This window comes from Anastrepha obliqua, chromosome 2, assembly GCF_027943255.1.
Source record: "Anastrepha obliqua isolate idAnaObli1 chromosome 2, idAnaObli1_1.0, whole genome shotgun sequence".
NCBI lineage: Eukaryota > Metazoa > Arthropoda > Insecta > Diptera > Tephritidae > Anastrepha > Anastrepha obliqua.
The window spans coordinates 41,494,443-41,518,339 of record NC_072893.1 but is presented as its reverse complement, the minus strand read 5'-3'; the positions used below and the strand labels follow the sequence as shown (position 1 = coordinate 41,518,339).

General features: G+C 36.8%; 1 protein-coding gene across 1 annotated transcript in view; it reads left to right on the top strand.

The window, feature by feature from the left end:
- Positions 1-10,719: 10,719 nt before the first annotated feature.
- LOC129238100 (netrin-B) overlaps positions 10,720-23,897 on the top strand; it is a 39,591-nt gene continuing 26,413 nt past the window's right edge. The window contains exon 1 of the mRNA XM_054873139.1: positions 10,720-10,729. Within this exon, the coding sequence (XP_054729114.1) occupies positions 10,720-10,729 (10 nt within the window). The remainder of the gene's footprint in view (positions 10,730-23,897) is intronic.

Below are 23,897 nucleotides of genomic sequence, written 5' to 3'. Positions count from 1 at the left end.
TTTGTTTCGAAGATCTTGTTTAGAGAACTATGGTTGCTCATTCGTAAAATGTGACTGTAGCATCAAGTCCTTTGCGCTTTGACGTACCTGATTGCACTTGCACGCCTTATAAATGTGTCGAACTCGTCGTTGTATCGAACAGAGACCTGCATGGCTCACTGTTTTCTTGAGTTGTTCATACGCTAAATTTCTTGCTCACATTCAGTCAATTGAACCAAAATATTTGGTCAAGTGCAGTCAGCTCATGCAGGCGAACGCGTAGTTCAGCTCAGTCAACACGTATGATCTAATGTCTTCGGCTCAAATCTAATCATTGAACAAAAAGTAGCATTGAATGAAATTAGCATCGGCCTTTGCGTTCAAACGATCAAACTTGTTCAAAGAAGTAATTGTCATTATTGTAAATAGCACATGTTCGAGCAAACGAGCGTTGGCGTACAATGTACGCTGTAAATGGCGTTTCATATTTGAAAGGATTAGTTGGTTTCAGCCGTTGTAAAATAATGTCAAACGATTATTATAAGTTTTAAGAAAAAAAACCAAATATGAAAATATAGTGTTTTTGCTTTAAAATTTTGGTTTTACTATGCTATCGTTACATGCAAAAACTCATGCGGGATCATACGTGCTCAAACCGGCTCATTTGGCTCTATAGCCCTTTTATTCTTGCTCAAAAAAATGAATGTATAGCCGAACGAGCAAATACCCGAAACGGCTGCTATGAAGACGATTGGTGATAACATCGGAGAGCTACAACGCAGTACAGTAGGTTCTGTTTTTATGCGGCTTTTTTTTATGCGGTTTTGAAATAGTGCGGTTTTTTTTTAAATTACAAAATGCATGTCGACCTATGGGGAATTGTACATATAAACAAGATTCTAAACCAGCTAAGCAAAAACTCATCACAGATTGCATCAGAAATGCTAACCCTACAAGTATGGAAGATATATAAAGATATAATTTTCAAAGATACAATATTTTGTTTATGCGATTTTATTTAATTATTTCAGATTCATGCGGTCTATGGAACGTATCTATAGTAATAATATGGGACTAGTGCCCTTTTTTATGCGATTATTTCAGATTTATGCGGTTTTAGCATTTGAAACGTATCTATAGTTTTACTATAGAACTAGTAGCTTTTTTTATGCTGTTTTTTCTTTATGCCGTTTCTTGCGGAACGTATCTACCGCATAAAAACAGAACCTACTGTACATGATTTGATTGAGCTGAAATAAACAATGACAATAACTTATTTGAACAAGTTCGATCGTTTGAACGCAAAGGCCTGTTTTTTTGTTCAAGCGAAGCGTATGAATGTTTTACACTCAAGCGGTGCAGTTCTCTGGTACAGAATACGGTAAGTAACGTCATCAAGTCGTTGGTCCATATATTTTTCTCAGAATCTTTCCTTCAAAACAATTTAACTGATCAATTTCACTGGATTTCAGAACCCAGCTTTGTAAATTTTTAGTCTCTGGTTCCGGGAAAGTAATCTCGACTTCATCGATTTTGTATGTGCGAAGTATGACTTATTTACAGCTTTATAATTACCTACAATTTTGGTACCATAACTCATTTTGAAATGAAATTTTGTTTGACATTATTAAAGTAGGAGCTTTTAGTATAGTAAATAAGTTTAGAAAAACGGGCGTGGTAGCTCCCACATACTACTAATCCACAATCATTTTGGAGTCATAAGCAACATTATATTTGAATTTAGTGTCAGGCATAAAAGTGGAGGAACCTTCGACAAAAATTCGAGAGAAGAATACTTCTACTTTAAGATTCTCTGTATGGTTCTTTTAAATAAAAAAAAATCCAGCCCGCATAACCTCAAATATAAGCCGGAATCACTTGTGAGTTAAAATATCTTGAAAACCTGAAATCCAAGGCAACATTCTCGACGTATGCTAACGATGTAGCCCTTCTTGCATGCGACAAAGTCATCCTCCAAGAAAATCTGAACCGGTGGGTTATAATCCGTGAATCGAATGGACTACGGGTAAGTTGCACAAAGGCCAAAGCAACAGAGTTTAATTTTGCCATAGGGAGTTGTGAGAGTCCAGCTTTTATAATAAATTACACCCCCTCAAAATCGTTAATAGCTTTAAACACTTGGGTTCACATGTCAGCGAATTCAATGTGGATGGCAAAGCTGGAGAGCAGCCTTAGGTGTCCTGTGCGATAAGAAAATTCCAATGAGATTAGGTTAGGGCAGCTGAGGAGAAGTTGCTGAGATGAATCCATCGCATCCTTCAGACAGCTGCACAAAACGGACTCGATGCAGTACTAAGTCTCACCTCGTATATACCTAACGATCAAGCAGAAAATTCGAGAGTTGCGATTTTGTTAGCTTCAGAAGTTCCCTTAACCGTCTGCTATTTATCCGTAGACAGCGAGATTTTGCGACCTTGCCCGTTTGAGTACAAATCCAGCGCTAGCTGAGGTTGTGCGATAGCCATGTTTTCAGGAGTAGACCAAAGGTTTTTGAGAGAACTCCTATCCACACATTTCACGGGAAATCCGCGTCAAGGGTGCTCTGTCTAGTAGATCATCCGCCCAATATCCCTCCGACTAAGAACCCATATGAGTCTAATATGAAAGCATTCGGATGCAGTCGAGAGAGCAATCAGGCACTCCCTAACTAACTTTGAGCGCATCAAAAACGAGCGCAGCGTCCTAATTGCCTATGGGCTGTCGGAGTAAATGATTTCTTCATTGACAGTTTTTTTGTTTTGTTTTTTCCTTGTTCACTCCTCTCGGAAGCATAGAGCCTCGACAAGACTTGTCTTGCGTTGGCTTCGTTAATCTATTTGATTTCTGACAGCGTAGGTGATTAGCCTGCCTTGACAGTAGTTAGTCATAAAATAAGCAACTAATCATTTGTGTATTTAATGATGACTACCACCGATTGAAAACCACTACAGTGATTCGTTAGCCAGAATTTGAGCACAGTGGGAGTTCTTTGCAAAATACTATACCATCCAACCCTTTTATTCAATAGCGAGCCATACGTGAAAAGGTTTGTCATGCTCCATCTCTCCATGCTGCACTCCATCCACTCTTTCTTTGAGCGAATATGAATGGAAGAAATGCCGCTCGGATTCACTCGTGCTGATTAGTCGCCATGGGGACGAACTCAACGTTTCTAACGATATTGGAGAGTCCGCAACTTAACTCTTGCCTGTAGCCTGAATACCTCAATCCAACTGTGTCATGTACAGCGGCAGTGTGGTAGTACATTTAGGCCGAAAGCAGATTTCTCTACAGCCTGCTTAAGTATTTGGTAGCGCAAAGTGTTTTTGTATCCAATAAAAATATTTTTACTTTCAATGCTGAACTCCCTAGAATTTCTCTACTCATTCGACAGAGAATATACCCGTATAGTTAGTGCTAATTTGTATCATTATTATGATAGTTTTTTTTTTGTCATTAGTATTATCATCCCTATTTTAGTATTGACATAATAATATTGAATGGTACAAAAAAAATAAAAATTGCTTTGTACGTTGCCTTCCCCATTTATGTCGAAAATGAACTGCAAAATAATTCATGGCATTTTTATATGTCATAAAGCAAGCATTTACAAACATTTTCACATCGAAAATTGTTTTTATAGTATTCCTTGTTGCCCAACTGACAGCAAAAACATTATCTTGTAGGCAATACTGGACAACGTGCAGATGTAAAAGATGGGCGTAAATGACAGAAAGAAAACAAATTGCAACAAATATATGTTTGTACATACATGTATAGAAAGAAAGTAATTTCCGAAAAGCGGCGCTGGGAAAATCAAACTGGTAATAAACGCATGAAAACGTTTGAAAACGCATGAAAACGCTTGAAAACGCCTGAAAACGCTTGAAAACGCATGTAAACGGTAAGTGAATTGCACAATTCCGAAAGCGTAGCTAAGGCCCAGATCTGAAAAATGCAAACGATATCAGGAAAACGCATGAAAATGCATGTAAACGCAAGCGATATTGAACAACTGAAGGCAAAAGTAACAATTTCTGGTATAACCTACAATTATGTTTTATACACCTATTTACATAAATGCGGGTGTGTTGTACAAATACACAAGCCACACAAACTTTAGCACAACAAATCGTTCCAACATGGATTCCAGTAAATTCTGCGACTACCAACGTTGTTGGCTATTCAGGTACTCATATAAGGCTACTAGTCCCGTCGAATTCTATCATTTGTTATTTGCGTCTTTGCGTTACTATAATCGTGTTGCTGGGCAGCTAAATAAACAATAACAATGACAACACAGTATGAATCGCAGCATATCTGCAAACGCAGCGAAAGTGTTGCCAACTATGCATAATTTCCATTTCCCATCCATTGCCATTCCCATTGCGAAAAGTATGCACATACATAAATGTGTGGGCGTGCTTGTGGGCGTATAAAGAATCACACTTAAAGGCAGAGCAGAGTGGGCGAACGTGAACGAGTGCCAGGAGTGCTGCCAATAAGTCTGCGAAGCAGCTTAAGCCGTCGTAACGTGGCAAGGGACAGTGTCTCAAGAATGCAATAAATTACATTTAAATGGCATTATGTGCTCATATTTATACTTACACTACAATCACCACCACCACAATCACAATCACAAACAATGGGTACCACCAGACTGACAAATAAACAATGGACAAATGGAAAAAGCGTTTACGTAGAAGGAATTGTGCCCGAGCGACCTACTAAGACACTGGTACCGAATTCGCCTCCCGTTAAATAATTTCATGGTGCAAATAACAATTGAACACAAAGTATAAATTCATATTTCCTTCATTTATTCGTTTTTCTGCAGTAGTTTCATCGCATGCTCGTGCATACAGCCATACACAAATATGAACTTAACGATATTCCCTTTGTTAAGTGGGGGCTTATGTGGTCATTAGTCGAGCGCGAAGCTTTACCTCCCCTTGTAGGACGCAGAAATTATGAGACAGCATATTAAAGGGCATATCGACACCAAAGTGTGGCGAGTACTGAGTTGACATCCGCCAACACCAACACTGGAGCTATAATAACGCGGGTAATAACGAAGGAAGCAACGACTACGAAATGAATGAAATTAGTTAATTTGTTTGCTGGCGGGGGTACCATAAATTTAATATTCATTGCAATAGCGAGTTTGACAGTTTTTACGAAGTTGCATGCCATTAGTGCTTCTGGGTGTAGGTGTAAGTTCTATGTATATATGATACTTATACTAGGTTGTTCAATAAGTTTTGCGGCTCGATAAGAGACGACATTGCGAATAGCCAAATTTTTTTTGTGACGTTAGTACACTCCTCATTTAGTGGAAGCATCTCATGGGGGAGTGTAAGCAATGTTTTGACTAAGGCATTGGGTTTCAGAAAGCTGTGGGTCCAATGGGTGTCGCATTCGCTAACATTAGAACAAAAACACAGAGACATTCTCAGCACCATTTAGAGCTTCTTCGCAAGGATAAAGTAGATAATGAGGAGCTTGTGCGTTAACTCATCACTACGGCTGAGACTTGGCTCCATCAAGCATAAAGTGGATAATGAGGAGTTTGTGCGTCGACTTATCACTATGGCTGAGACTTGGGTCTATCATCAAGATCCTAAATCAAAAAAAGAGGCTAAAGCGTGATGTGAACCTGGTTCTTCGGCTTCCAAACGAGTTCATGTGCACAAAACGGCCAAAAAGTTGTTAGCATCATTTTGTTGTGATCCGAAAGGAATTTTGTTTGTGGATTACTTACCAGTTGGTAAAAGAAAAAAATTCTTAATATTATTGTAACCGTTTAGACCAGCTGCGGGGAAAAAGTTCGTGAAAAAAGATCCAGTTTACAAAAGAAAAAAAATTATTTTCATAAGGGCAATGCACAAGAGCTCTCGAAACTTATAATCGATGTGGTATAAACTGGAAGATGACTCAAAAGCTTGGCGACCTATCATATGCGGACGACGTCGTTCTAATTAGTAACTCTTATAACGAATTACAAACAAGACTCTCCAACACAACAAACGACTGCTTAAAACTTGGCTTACAAGTTAATATAAAGAAGACCAAGTCTATGAGAGTTAACGTAATCAACAACACAGAGTTTAAAATAGACGGAGGAAAAGTTGACGATGTAAACAAATTTGGGTATCTAGGCAGCATCCTAACCCCCGACGGTGGTACAACGGCTGACATTCAGCGTAGGATATCCATAGCGACGAACACGTTTGCGGGGATGTCACGAGTGTGGTCTAACAAAGCGCTTAAAAGAGACACTAAAATCGGTATATTTAATGCTTGCGTAAAATCTGTGTTACTGTATGGTAGCGAAACGTGGCACATGAAACAAGACTCAACGAGAAAACTACAGGCATTCGTAAACAGATGCTTGCGACGCATTATCGGTACCTGGTGGCCACGTACTATATCTAACCCTCGCCTGTGGCAACTGACGAACCAAAAACCTATTGAAAAGGAAATAATGTACAGAAAGTACAAATGGATCGGGCACACCCTCCGAAAACAACCCGAGGAAATAGTCTACTCAGCCTTACAATGGAACCCGCAAGGCACTAGAAACAGAGGGCGTCCCAAAATGACTTGGCGTAGATGCGTTAACCAGGAATCCAAAAAGTCATTCAATGAATTAAAATTCCTAGCCAGCAATCGGAATATGTGGAAATCTTTTGTAGATAGACTAAGTTCTTAGTACATATACCTATATGTATTGTAATACCTGAACATGTCAATAATAATAATAATAATGCACAAGAGCATTTCGACAATGGCTAAAATCCATGAACTAAAGTTCGAATTGTTGGAGCAGTTACCGTATTCACCAGATTTGGCCACTAGCGACTTTCATCTGTTTCCAGACCTAAAAAAATTCATATATGGAAAGCGTTTTTAAAAAAATGATGAGGTCATAACAGCTGTGGAACCGTATTTTACAGCCCTTCTCTCTCTAAATGTTTTAAAATAACATTTTTAAATGGTAATTCTTTATTATTTTTATTGATTGTATTTCAGCTCGTTAATTGTGGAACGAAATTTTGAAAATTAAAGCAAACAGCTTATAAAAAAAAACATTTTGTGAAAAGGATTATAAATCAGAATCTTTCTTTCAAAACAATTTAACTGATCAGTTTCACTGGATTTCAGAACCCAGCCCGTATGTGAGTGTAATTCTTATGAAAGTTTTGTAAATTTGTAGTTTCTGGTTCCTGGAGAGTAATCTCGACTTCATCGATTTTGTATGTGCGAAGTATGGCTTATTTGCTGCTTTATAATCGCCTATAATTTTGGTACCATAAGTCATTTTGAAATGAAGTTTTGTTTGACATTAAAGTAGATGCTTTTAGTATAGTAAATAAGTTTATAAAATGCGGCGCGGTAGCTCTCACATACCACCAATGCACAATCATTTTGGAGTCATAAGCAACATTAAATTTCAATTTAATCTGAACTGAAATATTGGCCGATTTTTAGCCTTTCCAACTATTCTCCACTTATGAAAATCAGAACAGAAAATTTTAACTTAAGTAAGGTTTTAGTGCATCTTTTAGCAGCGTTTTGGATTCTTGCGACTTCCTCTTCTTTGAAAAAAATTTGAAGATTTTCGGAAGTCCACTTCTGTCAATTTTAGCATTTCGCGCATGTGAAAATTTTTTACCGAAATCGAAAACCATGTGGCAGGAAATCACCACGTTTTGTTACATTTAATATGGAAATCTATACCGGATCTATATAATTCTATATCCTTTGAATAATTTGAAAGCAAATTAAACTTTAATACAAGACTACTCATTCATTAGAAAATTTTCAAAAATTATATACAGTGCACTCTCTCCTAACGGACACTTCTCTTTAATGGACACCTCCCATAAACGGACAGTTTTTTCAGTACTAAAAAATTCTTAAGGGTTTTTGAGAATTTTTCTCTCTTGAAGGGACAGCACTCCCATAACAGGACGTGAACATTTGTTTTCCACCCCAAAGGGTATTTTAATTCCCCACCGGACAGCCTACAACATTGGTTTTACGTTTGCTATCTTTACTTCGTACAGCTGTTGCTGATTCAATAACACTTGTAGGTATAGAGAGGAATCCCCCAAATACGAAGGATTTGTTTTTAATGAGTCTGCTAAAGCCCAAAGGTCGTATTATTGATAAATTGTGCTACGAATGGTTTGTGAAGGCATGAGATAAAGGCATTCCATTGCCAGGCACACTTATAAGGAGCAAAGCTAAAGAAATTTCAGTGAGACTCAATTACGACGATTTTAGTGCATGAGTGATACACACAATGATGTCAAAAAAAAGGCTTGGATGACGTCTGCTTTGATGACAGATTTTCTCGTGCAGTTCGATAAAAAAATGCAATTTCAAGAGCGGAGCGCAGTTCTATTTTTAGAAAAAACCGCATTATTTATTTTTAGATGCGGCTTCTATTTCTAGATAACGCGGCTTCCCATGCTTGCGATCTGAAATTGAAAACGGTCTAAGTTATTTTTCTTCCAGCAAGCACAACAGTATTTTGTCAACCCCTTGACCAATAAATTATAAAAAACTTTAAGTTCATGTATAATTCGATATTTTTAAAACACTTTTTTTCGGATTTCAGAGACAAATTCTGCTATGGAGTTGTCAAATCAAACAATTTATTAGATGCTGTTTATTTCATACACAAAGTGTGGGAGTAAGTGAGTCCATAAACAATACAAAATTGTTTCATTAAAACTAGGTTTGGTAAAACAGATATGCCCAAAAATGTTAGCGGTTGGACCTCAGAAGATGAGCGTCCGCGATCAGCACTTACTCAGTTATCCAACGTTACTAAACGAGTTCAGAGCGAAATCCAAGTTGGCAGGGAAGACTATCTTAATTTAAGTAATTGAAGTGTTAACTGTTTCCCAAGAATCGTTGGCTATCTCATCTGAAGATGAAACAGAAAATGACATTGAAGACAAGTTAGTATACGAAAACTAGAAGCTTTTTCTCTAAAACACAACCACCTTAAAGGTGTTGAACTGTTTACTAATACATTTTCGAGACATTGAAATTAAAGGAAAAACTCGCCAAGCTAAAATTTCGAACTTTTTTAAATCAATTTGAAATTTCCGATCATAACTAAACTCTTTCTGATTAAGAATCTTTTTGAATTTTGTGTTTCAGGTGAGTAGAAGTCTGAAAATCACCTACGCCGTCTGAGTCCGATTTTTCGAGAGGGTCATCTTTAGGGGCATTCTTATAATAATAAATATTCTTGTTAAAATAAAAAAAACAATTTTTGTATGCTCAATAGTTATAGTAAAGATATAGTAGACGAAAAGTTGAAATATCGCTTTTTTAATTTTTAATAGCAAAAAAAAAAAAAAAAACTCGTGAAAATAGGTGAAATTTTCGTGCTCTACACTACCGGGCCCCCTTAAGAGAGAGTACCCTATATTATTAGTTAAATATTTCTTCACTATTGTAAAATCAATTTCTATAGAAAATGTATAACATATTTACATATAAAATTACCACTCACATCTTTCGTGCTAAGTAGTATTCCTTATCGCTTAATTGATATTCAAAATGCTTTGAGCGTATTAAATTAGCAAAATATTGGGTGTATTATGAAATAATGGTGTTTAGAATCACGTTTTCTTTTATTCATACAGTTTATTAATTTTTCCTCTTCTGAAAAATATTTTTCATTTGTCACCATTTGTAAAATGCGACCATTTTTTGTGGTTTCCCAAGTAGCAGAAGCAGTCAATTTGTCATCAACGCACATCAATCATAATTTGCCACGTTCGCCTTTTTTGTTGTTTTGGTATTAATACTCAACGATTTAACGACTTGAAACCTTAATACCACTAACAAGGGCCCAAAACGGACTCCAAAGGTTTGGTGAGTGGTGGAAGTGAGTGGGTGTGCCAGTAGTAGTCGTAGTTATTCATTTAGAGTTTCTTATAAAAAAAAAACAAATAAAAATACAAAAAGCCGAAATGCAAGGAAAAGCAAAAAAAAATGGGCGACATCATCAATATGCAACTTTTCAACTTCAACATTTACTGCCGCTAGCCGACTGACTACTAGCGAGTGAGCCACTTACTCAGCTACAGTAATTTTTCTTTTTGTTTTTTGTTTACTCTATGGCTTTTCTCACTTTTCTATGCCTTTCCGGCTGTCGTTCAGCATTTTGGCAGTTACTTACTGCCAAGACGAGCGTGTAAGCCAGCGAGTGAGCAAAATTGATGAGTTTTCCGTACAATTTTGCATTTTTAATAAAGTCACAGGCACACCGACCCGACCATCGGCAAAAGTGGGAGTGAGTCTGACTTGGTGGTAAAGTGGTGTGAGTGTTGTTGCTTTGAGTAAAGTAGCAAATGGATTATGCCACGTTCAGCCACTATCCTTTTTACCACCGCTATTGCTTTTCTCGATTTTCCATGCAAATGCGCAGTGAAGTGTGGCTACTTTTTTCATTCATTCATTTTCAGTGCGTTTTTTTTTGGGGTGTTGGTATGAAATAAGCTATTATTGATTTTATTGTTGGTACTTTTGTATTTTTTTTTTGTGTTTTTGTTAGTTTTGTTTATTGCTTATCATAAGGACCAGGGTGACCCTTTGGTTTACTTATCACTGACTAAATTGTAATGCTTTTTATGACCAAGGCCACATTTGCTTGCGTGAGCGTATAAAAGTAGTTTTTTATGGTCTTATAATTTATACATACATACGTACATAATGTATGGATGTAAGTATGCATGTACATTTCTTTTCTAAACTGCAGGATAAAATTGACAAGATAAATGAATTTTGGAAAAATTGTCATAAATTTCATTTCTGAATGTTTGTTGTATGATATTTTCCCCGTAGAACTTGAAATCATCATTGGAGTACTCTCGGAGTGCTTTTCTGTGGGTACACTATTATATATTCTGCATTGCGCACTATAGTTCTATGTATAAATATCGTAACTGGTAAGTTCCTTTTTGCAATGGAAATGGTCAAGTATAGTAAATTACATTAAAGTTTGACTATCTGAAGTAAAATTCTGAGTGTAACTTTGGGTGTCACATAATACGGGATTGTATTCGTATACGATGGCTGCGATTTTTCTTATATCACCAGCACAATCTCGGACTTAATTTATTTTTTTATTAATTTTGTAGTTTTTTTTCAATTTTGGAAACAAAAAAACATGATGTGCCCGTTATTAGCATGATATATTAGGTACTGCACTCGAAGAGCTATAGTGCGAGGAGCTTTTTGAACACCCCTTATCCCAACAATAATTACGTAGTACTACATACGCCGTTAAATTGGACCTTAAAAGATCCCCCATTTATTTTTGTTGCACTGTGCAACTATTTTGAGTCAGTGTGTGGAGGTGCAGTAAAACAGACTTAGGGTGTCAGTACTAGAGTCATGTAGTGAAATCAACAAGGCTTTTTCATACTGAAGAAATTGTTTTTACAGCCTCATTAATTTGTATTTTCCATTTACACATAAATTTAGCCTGAGGATACCCATAGTAAAATTATAAATAAAAACTGAAAAAATAAAAAAATTTTGCGACTTTCCAACTTTTTTTTGGAGCTTTTTAAATTATGGCTTGAAACGATCCTTTTAACTGGAGACTAATTGGCTAAGATATTCTGCGAAAATATTTGCCGTGAAATTTTACTCCACATATCTTGGTTGCACACAGACATATATTATATTATATTTCAATTACTTTTTTCACTTTTTTGAAAGCAACTCAAGCCGAGGCATGAAAACTTTATTAGGACGTGAAAAAAATTGAACCACAACCAAATCTGACAATCTGATTCTTATTCAGAAAAAAAAGACTCGGACACAAATTCTGAAACAACAAAAAACAAACATGTTCCTGATCATACAAAAACTTTGAAGGTTACTAGGTGGCCTTAATACTTCCATCCTGAATATTTACAATTTTCCTTAATAGATTTAAAGAAATTTTATTTGTTGTTTGTTTAAAATATACATGGAAGAAGCATGAAGGATAGCGCTGATTTCGAGATATTTTCAAACCTCTCACTTGTGTCTACCTTCGGTCTATATTCAGAATGTCTAAGTATACATAAGCTGCATGAAAATCGAATACATATGCAAAAATAATGATTTAGTAAATTTACCTTTCCTCTTCTTCTTAATTGGCGCGATAACCGCTTACGCGATTTTGGTCGAGCTTAACAAAGCGCGCCAGTCGTTTCCTTCTCAACGCAGAGAAGATCTTCCTTTTCCTCTGCTACCACCAGCTGGTACAGTATCGAATACCTTCAGAGCCGGAGCATTTGTATCCATTCGGACGACATGACCCAGCCAACGTAGCCGCTGGATCTTTATTCGCTGCGCTATGTCTATGTCGCCGTAAAGCTCATACAGCTCATCGTTCCATCGCCTGCGATATTCGCCGTTGCAAACGTGCAAAGGTCCAAAAATCTTGCGCAGAATCTTTCTCTCTTTTTTCCTCGTTCAGCACCAGACCCATTCGGTTTGCTTCTTTATTTAGTTTGGAAAAGGCAGAACTATCAACGCGGTTGTTAAGGCCGCTGAGCGATTAAGTTCTGCGGCTGGTTAATTAAATTTGTAATGTCCTGTTAGTACCTCAGTCGAGTTGTATGTCTTTTCAGCTGAGGTTAAGGATTGCCTTTCCCTTCGTACGCTCAATGAGTTTTTCGATTGCCATGTGCTCGTTTGGGCTCTTCACTACTCATTGTTCCCGCTCACGTAGAAGGGCACTTTTGAAGCTGTTTTTTACCTCACAAAAAGGTTCAGAACCAATAAAGGGAATGTTTGCTTTTATAGCTTGCGATTTTATAGCTGCTTGACTATCAGAGATAATGTTGATATTGACATCACGCTTGTTTCTACGAAGACATTCTGTAGTACATAGCCCCAAAGCGTTTTTTCCATTGCATTTGCCTTCTTGTGATGTGGTCCGACAATTTCAGTCCTGCCACTGTCGTCTTCCATTTCGGATCCATCAGTAAACCACACCTATGCGCTCTGTTTTAAAGATATTTCATTATTTCTTCACGATGAGCGATCACTGATGACCACCTTGAAATTCTTGGTTTCTTTCCATCTTGTCACAGACCGACAGGCACGGGAAGTTACGGATAGAACCCAGAATTCTTACATGCACTGTAAGATTGCCTTCTCTAAAATGAAATCGATTAGGAAGCTTTAGAAATGCACTGGCTGCTGTGCGTTTTCCTAGAAGGTAGAGTGGAATGAGTCCAGTGACCGTTGTGGTGCAAGTTCGCATTGCTCCCGTTACGCTCAGGCAGTCTATTCTGTACAACTGATTAAGTGTCATCTGAGTCTTAATTTGGTCTACAATACTTTTGGCCATCGTACCAAAGAGGCGTAGATGATCATTGCCACAATTATTGTCTTATAAGACCATCCCATCATCTTCGGCCACGGGCCCCGTGTTTTACCGTAAAGCCTTTGGCACGTGTAAGTTGCTTTCAAAGCTTTTATTGTGATGTCCGATAAATGGTTTTCCAGGTCAAGTTTTTGTCAGGAATTACTTCCAGATACTTCATATCCAAGGATAGAGTTAAGTTTTCGTCTCTGGTTTTAGGGTCCCTATACTTAGCTGCCTTCTTATTAAAATATATCTATATAGTTCATCCGTATTTCTGGAAGTATTTACGTTAGACTACTGAAATTTGGTAAGGGGTTATATGACATTAATCCTTACCACATCCAGAAAAACTGCGTATAACGAAAAAGGGGGCGTGGCACCTCCCATACAACTGGAATTTTTTATAGTCCATATTTCTGGAAGTATTTAGGCTAGACGAATGAAATTTGGGAAGGGGTTATATGAGGTTAATCCCTAACACCTCCAAGAAAACTGAGAAAAACGAGAAAGGGGGCTAGGCACCTCCCATGTAAATGAAATTTTTCATTGTCCATATTTCCGGAAGTATTTGGGCTAGACAACTGAAATTTGGTAAGAGATTATTTAAGGTTAATACCTAACACCTGCATGAAAACTGGTGATAGCTAGAAATGGGGCGTGACACCTCCTATACAAATGGGATTTTTCATACTGCACATCACTGGACGCATTTATGGTAGAATACCAAAAATTGGTAAAAAGTTTAATGAAGTTAGTATTTAGTACTCCTAGAAAAAATATGAGCTTAGAAAAAAATGGGGGCTAGACCATTTGATATAGAAACGAATTTATATTATCAACGATAGAGGTATTGCTGAATTGAATGCATTCTCTTATTGGTAAAGCTTTATCGGTAAGTAAACAGTCCAGCAATCTAAGCGAAATATCAATTTTATTAAAAAAAAATGCTTTAAAAACTACGCCATGCCTAGATAATAACGCCGGTTTAGCTACATAAATATTACACTCAAAGCTTTATGATTACGTATGTAAGCTAAAATAGTTTTATTTTGAAATTAAATAATCCAAATTAATAAAATAGCAAACCACAGCGGAAAATATTGACAGTGTACACCACAAGTTATAAAATCATCGTTTAATCGCCATCACTGTAAATATGTAAACAAAAACAGCTGATGCATTCCATTGTAATATCTATATTCGCAAAAAGCTTTTAGAAAGGGGGGCCACGATAATTATGCTGCGTAATTTGGATGATCCACGTTTATGCAATGGCACAAGGCTAATCATCACGAAACTTTTACCGAATGTTATAGAAGCTATGATTTTATCAGGAAATTTTGAAAACCACAAAGTTTTCATACCAAGAATTCCAATGATACCGATGGGACTACGTTCAAAATGGCGGCCTCCAATTGCCTATTAGACTGGCTTTCGCAATGTCCATAAATAAAGCTCAGGGACAATCATTTGCTGTAGCAGGAGTCAATCTAATCAACTCATGTTTTACCCATGGCCAATTATATGTAGCCTGCTCCAGAGTTGGCGCACCGAAAAACCTTTTTATTTATACTCAAAATAATATAAAAAAAAATTTCGTATATCCGATCGTTTTAAATAATACCTAAACTGACTTAAAAAAGTTAAAGTTGTTTTATTTACATTGCATACTTTTTGATAGAAATGTGGGGTGAAACCCACGGGTATAAGCTAGTTTTCCTATAAAAACCATATAAGTTAAGCTTTCAAACTTTATTCCAATTTGAAAAAAAATGTTCAAAATCTTCACCAAATTTTCAACTTTTCAAAAAGAATTTATGAAATATGTTTGATTTTTTTTAATGTAAAAGATATGTCCAGCATTCGTCGTACGCAGAAAATGCACAAGACCGTGCAAAAAAATAAAAATTGTCAAACATCAGCGTAGATTTTGAGCCACTTTAAACTTCCATTTTATGGCTCAGAATTGTAATTAAAAAGTTTGAGATTTTAATGAAAATGTGTTGAATTTGTTTTTTAATCTGCAAAGTTTCAGACTTGAATTTATACGGCTTTTGTTGGAGAATGAACTATATTTGCATAAAAAATTATTAAAATTAAGTAAAAAATAAATAAATAGTCAAAATTTGCCAATAAATTCGAGTGCTACAGTTACAGAACGCACTAAATTTAAGGGAAGGCCATCTACACATATAAATGTAAATAGGTACCATTAAAGAGCCAACTTAGTATTTTCTAATACGATAGAATAGTTTAAATTTGGCCTGAAATATAAAAAAACATCTCTTTACTGATAAATTAAAACAAGGCATTAAAGAGGCAACCGACTTTATTTTTGACTTTATACTTTCCTTTTTCTTTTTCGGAAAATTTCAGTTAGGATACGATATCCCAAAGCGCATAAAAGTGTGCACATTTGCCCTCCACTGAAAAGCTGACATTAAAGAGTGCTTTCTACGCCAAATCCCCGCTTCAATGCATCCAATCACTGAATGGTAAAATGTCGAGATCAATGATTGTATAGATATTTCAATGTGTGTATGTTGATGTGTACGCATACATTTGTTTGTGTTTTATTCCAGCCCTATGACATTCGTACAAGTGAGATTATAGCAGTGAATGAGCTTACGAAAACTCTTACATGCACACACTCACACAAATACATTCCCTGTTGGAAAAAATACTACCTAAATTTGTGAACTAGAATACTACCTGTGCACTTTTCAGCTCAAACAGTTTGTGTTCTGTATTTTTTTCAAGTAAGCAAGAGATATTTTTAACATGGCGATGCCCTACGAAATGTCAATTGTCCGGGTATGCAGCAGCCATCAAAATATTGGTTGAAATACCAGATCAGACTAGCCAAAAAAAGTTGCAGACGATTATGTTTCTAAAGTAAGCAGTTTCAGAGCAATTAAAATTAAAAAAACACAAGCATTTCATTCCATTCTATCGCTTTAAAATATTCTATTTCATATTGAAAGTGCATACAGAATTAGTTCTTCAAATTTTGGTTAAAAATCGAAACCTTAAAATTGAGGTTAAAAATTGAAAAATTAGTTGTAACTTACTTCTTCTTCCCTAGCGTGACAGTCCTGGATGGACCAGTAGCCTTCGCAACTATCTTCCTCAAGACTTACCGATCCGCTACTAAGCGCCACCAGTTTTTCACGTCCACCTCTTTGGGGTCCTCGATAACTGCATTTACCCATTTTTTCTTTGGTCTGCTCTTAGTTCGCTTCCCATACGATTGTTTCTTGAAGGCTCGTTTTGGTGCTTTTTATTCTGGCATTCTTTCTACGTGACCAAGTCAGTGTACTCATTTGGCGGAAAAACATGATTCCATCGATTCTGGTAATAAAACCCAAAGTCAATATTTTGCATTTGCCCTTTTTGGACAAAAAGTGTTTCCAAACAACTCGAAACATACAAACTTTGTTCTGGTAACATAGAAAGTAGGTAGCGGCAGGCTAATCACCTACCCTGCCAGAAAGCAAAATAGATTAACGAAATCAACGCTAGACTGAGTCTTGTCGACGAACAGTGCTCCCGAGAGTGAACAAGAAAAACAAACTCAACGCACCAAGCACAGATTAATTCTAATTTTTTTCTGAAGACTCTGGGCTATCTGTATTGGAATTGGAATGATAGACATCGGCATAGTCTGAAGGAAAATGAAACATCTCAAAATTTCTATGGGAAACTGGATTGGTTTTACTGTTCAAATTTTTCATTCTGGGACTACATATGTAACATACATACATATATTTACTTTTTTTGGTTGAGGAAGGTTTAACTCAAAATGTATGTAGGGCAAGCTCTCTCTAATACTATAACAATCTTTCCACCTCGGATAAATTCTACCCTGGGACCACAAAAGTATAACTTCTGGGCAGAGCGGAGTTTCCGAAGACTCAACAGGGGCAGGTTCCTCTCCTGCTGGCATATGAAGGCTACACGCCATCGAATTACTCCCACTGTATTCATAGGTGTTTCAAAGATAAAGGAGACATCGGAAAACTTGCAGTAGTTATACTTATTAACCCACCACCGTCTTGTCTTCTGTACGATATTGTATTGAGTGTTTCACTAAAAAATCTGTGCTTGTTGTCGGTTCGCCAGAAACCGTCCGCCTTCTCTGATGCTCCCGATGTAACTGTTCCCAATCAATATGGCGGCGTCGGGTCGTGATCTCACCTGAGAATGTTTGGGCTGCCTCCCATTTACTGCTGGTTACACACATATCTCGTATGAGGATGCTGGGGGAAGGTTGATTACCCAAGGCTTGTTTGATAATAGCTCGTTCCTCTCTGAAGCGGTCGCAATAAAAAATCAAGTGTTCTGCGTTTTCGTCAGTATTCGGACAGTTTGGACAGAAAGGGCTGTCTGCCAGCTTAAAACGGTGCAGGTATTCTCCGAAAACAGCCATATCCGCTGAGCAACTGCGAGAGGTGATACTCGTAGTCGGTGTCACCATATTTTCTCATTAACCACTCATCAACAGGTGGTATGTGTTTGTAGGTTTCCAGTAGTGGTCCAGCCTGTAGTAATTGCTCCATATTACTCGTATGTTTGTGAAGTCGTTTTAAATGCTACAATCCAAAGTTTAGTAAACCCAAAAGAAAAAAGAAAAAAAAGGAAATAGTCTGAGTTGTATAGATAGCAAACTCGAATAACGCCTCTTTGTGCGTTTTCTAAAGGCTCAAAACTACTCAAACTATTGAGTCCAACTTCACCCAATATGTTTGCTTTGAACTCTATTGTGTGCATAGCTGATAGATGACGTTGAAATCGAAATATTTCTGAAAGTTGCATTTACGGCTCCATGAGATTTATTCCAAAAAACTAAACGAATATTTCTAGCACTGTGTAAAGACTACAGGAAATATAGACCACAGAGTCTAGAGAAGAAACCTGCCGCATGAATGTATAGGTTAGTTGAAACCCGGTATTTACGTTCAAGTTCAAGTTCGACAACACAAATTGTAGGAGGATCGCTGCCGTGTACATGTGAAAAGATACCAAAATATACAAAAATATATTACAACACTTGGGTGGGAAATAAACTAGTTTGTGGAAGCTTTTAATACAGAAATATTTTTGAATAAGGTGGCAACTCTGAAAATTAAATCTGTATTGGAGCTATCTAAATCTGAAAAATTAAAAGTTTACTAAAATATTACAACTATTAATCGAAATATGTGTTAACAGTCTTGCCACCTATTTAAGAAATTTAAATTAAGGAAATAGTTCGCGGAACCTTTAATACAGAAATATTTTTGAATAAGGTTGCAACTCTAAAAACTAAATCTATATTGGAGCTATCTACCTCTGGAAAAATAAGAGTTTACTAAAATATTGCAAGTATTGAACGAAATATGTGGACACAGTCTTGCCACCTACTTAAGAAAATTAAAATAATAAAATACCGTAGTTAAATATCTATTACATTAGAACATTGGCATCAAAATAAACTCGTTTGTGGAAGATTTAATGCAGAAGTATTTCTCAATAAAGTGGCAACTCTAAAAATTAAATCTGTATTCGAGCTGTCTAAATCTGGAAAATTAAAAGTTTGCTAAAACATTACCACTATTAAACGAAATATGTGTTAAGAGTCTTGCCACTTATTTAAGAAAATTAAAATAATGAAAAAATTGCAGAAGCCTCAATACAAAAATATTTTTTAATAAGGTGGCAACTCTAAAAATGAAATCTGTATTGGAGATATCCAAATCTGGAAAATTAAAAGTATACTAAAATATTCCAAGTATTGAACGAAATATGTGTAAACAGTCTTGCCACCTATTTAAGAAATTTAAATTATTTTAAGAAACTTAAATTAATGAAATACTGTAGTTAAATAATATATGTATTACAACATTGGCATCAAAATTACCTAGTTCGTGGAAGCTTTAATACAGAAATATTTCTGAATATGGTGGCAACTCTTAAAACTAAATCTGTATTGGGGCTATCTACATCTGAAAAAATAAGAATTTACTAAAATTTTGCAAGTATTAAATGAAGTATGTGTAAACAGTCTTGCCACCTATTTAAGAAATTTAAATTAATGAAATACGTAGTTAAATAATATATTACAACATTGGTATCAAAAGAAACAAGGTTCTTCAGACTATTCTATTTAAAAGGTTTATATAATTATGTGAAATATAAATTTATTAAAAATTGTCACATTAGCGGCGATTGCGATTATTGTTGGTGCAACACATGAGATTTGCACTTTGAAAGCATTAATTTTTCTAAGAATCAACAAATTTTCAATAGGGCTGAAATCTTCTCAGCATTAGTTTTAAATGCAAGAGTGGCCTGTGTTAGCCTATTGTAAATAAACTCGTACATTTTTTAATTTTACAGTTTTGTTAGCTTCAAATTAAAAGATAGAAACAAACACAAAACCAAAAATTTTCGGACTAAATTTATTGCGAAACCAAAAGGTTGGCAACACTGCACAGTTAGACTAATATGACGTCATATCCACGACAGTCAGTTCTACGTTACCGAGACGACCCGGATTTATATTCGGCCAAGGACTGTCACTCCAGTAGCATTCCCCGTATGTAAGTATGGGCAATGTTTATGCTGCTGCAACAAACACAACTAATGTGACGTCACGCACTCTCTATCACACAAGTTTATGTACTCGTGGGAAAGGGATGCCCTTTCGCTTTTTGCGACTCTTTTAATATTTCTCTTGCTACTCATTCAGCTCTCAATTTTTCATCTCAACTTTTAGCTCACAATTTTTTACAACCATGAAGCAAACTTAAAACACAGAGTTTATATGTCAGTAAACTTAGTAATAGACAAATGCACAATCCTCTTATCAGCGCAATGCATTGGTGCATCTATAGGCGGGTTTTAAACTTTCTTATCAACTAATTTTATTTGCACTGTTATTATTTCAGTCAGTGAAGAGCTGGTATGCTTTCTTCTATTAAACACCAGCATCTGAACTAGAATGTTGCCATACTGGTTTAGCTTTTCCCTGCAGGGTTTCAGTGATTCTACTTGCACGCGTACATATAAATATTAGTTGACTACTGGCATTGCGAAGGCTTCCTTGGCTTTCTTGGCGTTTGTTTGCTTTCATTGATTGCTGCCACGGATTGTAGCGGATGCAAGGATTCCTTTAAGCGCACGAGTATGTTTGTTATTTTAGTTAATCTCATTGCAAATCTAAATGTTTTTATTGCAACTCTGTGTGAGTGTATGTTTTTGACAATATGTGCATATACATGTATGTATATGCGTGTATATATAGTGCAAGTGAATTGCTTGCACTCTGTGCTTAGTTTTATCTTTATAGAATTTTTGAAAAGCTAAATACTTATGCGACTGTCGCAGTGTCGCGCTGGCCGGTGACTCCGAAAAAATATGTACAAATGATGATATCGCATAATCAGTGCCATTTTCCTTTATCAAAGTGAAGTCAAATATTTAGTTCTTGTTTGTGGCACAGTTTCTACACTACCTTGGGGAGTTTTAATGTGTTTGTGACAAACTGCACTTTAGATCAAAAAAGAAGCCAAAATGCAAACAACTCAACTACGCTCAGTTCAGTTGCAGTTTTGCGTAATTTTTTTGTTAATTCTAAAGTTTTATGATAAATTTCCTGTGATTTCAAGGGGATTCAATAGCTATATTGATTCAATAGCTATATCCGAAGACCGAGTTTTGTATTGTACTGGAGTGGGTCTGGGTTCTTCTTCTTATTGGTTCATCCCTCAATAGTCTACACTATTTTCGACTGAGGTGTCCACCTTTTCCATGACCTTTGCCCATAGAAAGTGGCCTGTCAACGGTCCAACCAGCTGCCTACCGTCTCTTCTACTCAATGACAGAAGGATCTGCGACAGTCGGTCGAACATGACAGGTAACATCAGTTTTGCAACCTCTGTCAGCCTGCCAAGCTCACTTTTGGGATGAAGTAACGCGTTTACTAAGCGTAGCTTTGATGACTGCAGAAGGGAGTGGCAGAACGGCCAACTTTCTTGGCCCGGAGACCATCCTAGCTAAAGAGTCAGAGATCTCGTTACCCGCGTTACCCACGTGTCCAGGGACCCATGTTAGCAACAGGCTCTTATGTCTACCGACCTAGATCAGCCTGGATTTACAGGACTTAACTACTTTTGAAGTGGTTGGAGCGCATGCTTTGTTGACCCTGCAGACACATACTGCCTCTCTATCTGTTTTCCACAACAAAGTTCATTACATCTTGAAACACAGATACATACATTCCAAGAGCAAAGTGAAGTTTTGCCCCGCTGGATTCCCAGAGTCGGAACCAAGCTCGGTCCTGGCGGCATCTGTGGAAGTGCGAAAACAATATTTGCCGGGCTTATTTTCAGAGTTTGACCACAATAAAACCTCTGACAGCACAACACTGTATCTCTTTTCAAGTACGACTCCTGATGGCATGGAGTTAAGGGGCATGGAGAGAATCGTTGGATCGAAGTCCATGCCTTTTCTGTTGTCCAATGCCGAACAGTGGGCGTACCAACTCCCATTGTGTCTCAGCCTGCAGATGAGCTTCAAGGCCTCTACTTGGATGAAAACATCAAGTGGTGGTAGACTCACCAGAGTATCTAATGCCGGACCTGAAGTAGTCGAAAAAGCTCTGGTGTAACAGATTTTGCAGCTTACTAGGAGTTTCAGTAATATTTAATAAAATCGATTTAGTTGAAGTGTGTCGATTATTTTTTCGCGCATATAGTATTTATCTAGACTTATGGTGCATGACTACCATTCGGGATTGCGTAGGATCGAAACAGCAAAATGATAGAAGAAAATTTTCTAATAGCGTTCAACTCTGGGCGGGCAATGGCAAACTTCATAAAGAATATCTAAATCAGTTCTCTCACATAAAATGGACTCAAAAACGCTCGATAGACTCGTAAACAGCATAAAAAATACTATAATAATTTCTTCTTAATTGCCGCAAATAGCAGAATCCGCTTTGCTGTAGATTAAGCGAATCACACTTTCTAATCGGCAGACCTTCATTCATCGGATCATAGTTTTCATAGAAATAATGCATGTGCCTTGTCACCTCTCGTCATCGGCACTTGAATGCACTTGAATAGCTCAGCTGGTAGTTTATCCGCGCTGTATCACCTGTAAAACCTTTTGTAACAAAACTGTTACTACATTCTTGGAGCCATAAAACTAAACAATGTATAGTGTGAAAAAAAATTTTATTTTCATTGAAAACTCTCTGCATATATTTATGCTAGTAGAATTTATGATGTTTACACTTTTTCCCACTTTAAATTCGTTCAAAGCTCCACACTTTGCATTTGCCAATTTTCGCATAAAAAGAAATAAATCCACCCACATATTTTGGACGTTTTAAAAATGCAATGCTTTAGTTTGAGATGTGATCGTAAGAAGTTTTTTTACTGCTTTTTTAAACAGCTTTTTTAAACCCATTCACGGGCACAAGTGAAGTGTTGGCATAACATGAAAATGCCATCAAAACAAGAGCCATTGTGAACTCCATAGGACACACCCATGCAAAAGTTAAAAAAAAAATAGAAAAAGAAACACGCATACACGCACATTTTTAATGCTTTCACACATCCAGCACCAAATTTTTTTTCGCGTTTTTCAAATCTGCTGTGACACGTTATTTCGGTTTTTCATTTTCTTTTTACCTCTCATATCTACAATGACGAGATATGCATATGAATTTCAGTGAGTCTGTGCGTTTGTCGATTTGAAAATTTAAGCGCACAAAATCAGTTGCGGGCACTTCTTTTTTGCATTATTGCTTACGTTTTTTTTGGAAGGACACACTTCACACACACTTCCTGTTTCATACGCTTTACCAAAGCAGCTTTGGGTTCAAGCGACGGGAAAGTGTACCTAAAAGAATGGGATATACTTGTAAAAGAGCTGTGCACCCACGTACATACATTCGCACATTTAATAGTTTCAAGAGGTAGTTTTATGCTTGCAGATAAGTGTTGAAGGTATAGGCTAACGTTAGATTTGTATATGTAGATATGTATGCCATAAACTGTGAATGAGAGCATGAAAAGGATTTGAGGCCGGTAAGACAGCCCCTTTAGTGATGTTCTACTGCTCGGTGAAGCACTTGTGAACCGAAGGAGCTGCTACAAATTCAAGCAGATATGTTTGTTCAGAAGGCATAGCAGATTTGAAAAATATTATTAGGTGCGCAACTAAGTTATCGCTGTTTTTTGATGAAAATACAACTTTATTCTGAAAAAATGGTTACAAGTGAATCATTGAAAGTATGGCCGATCGCTGGCTACTAGTTTTTCCCATCTTTCTGGTAGATCTCGTACACCGTCATGGTAAAACGGTTCATCTTTTGAGGCTATCCACGGATCAAGCCATTTTTTGATGTCTTCATATGAATGGAACTGACGGTCAGCTAGACCGGCACATGGCCATCGAGCGGAACAGGTGATAATCGGTGCGATGCGATGAAGAAATCCTTTCCTTTTTTGCCGCTGGAGCAGTTGATCAC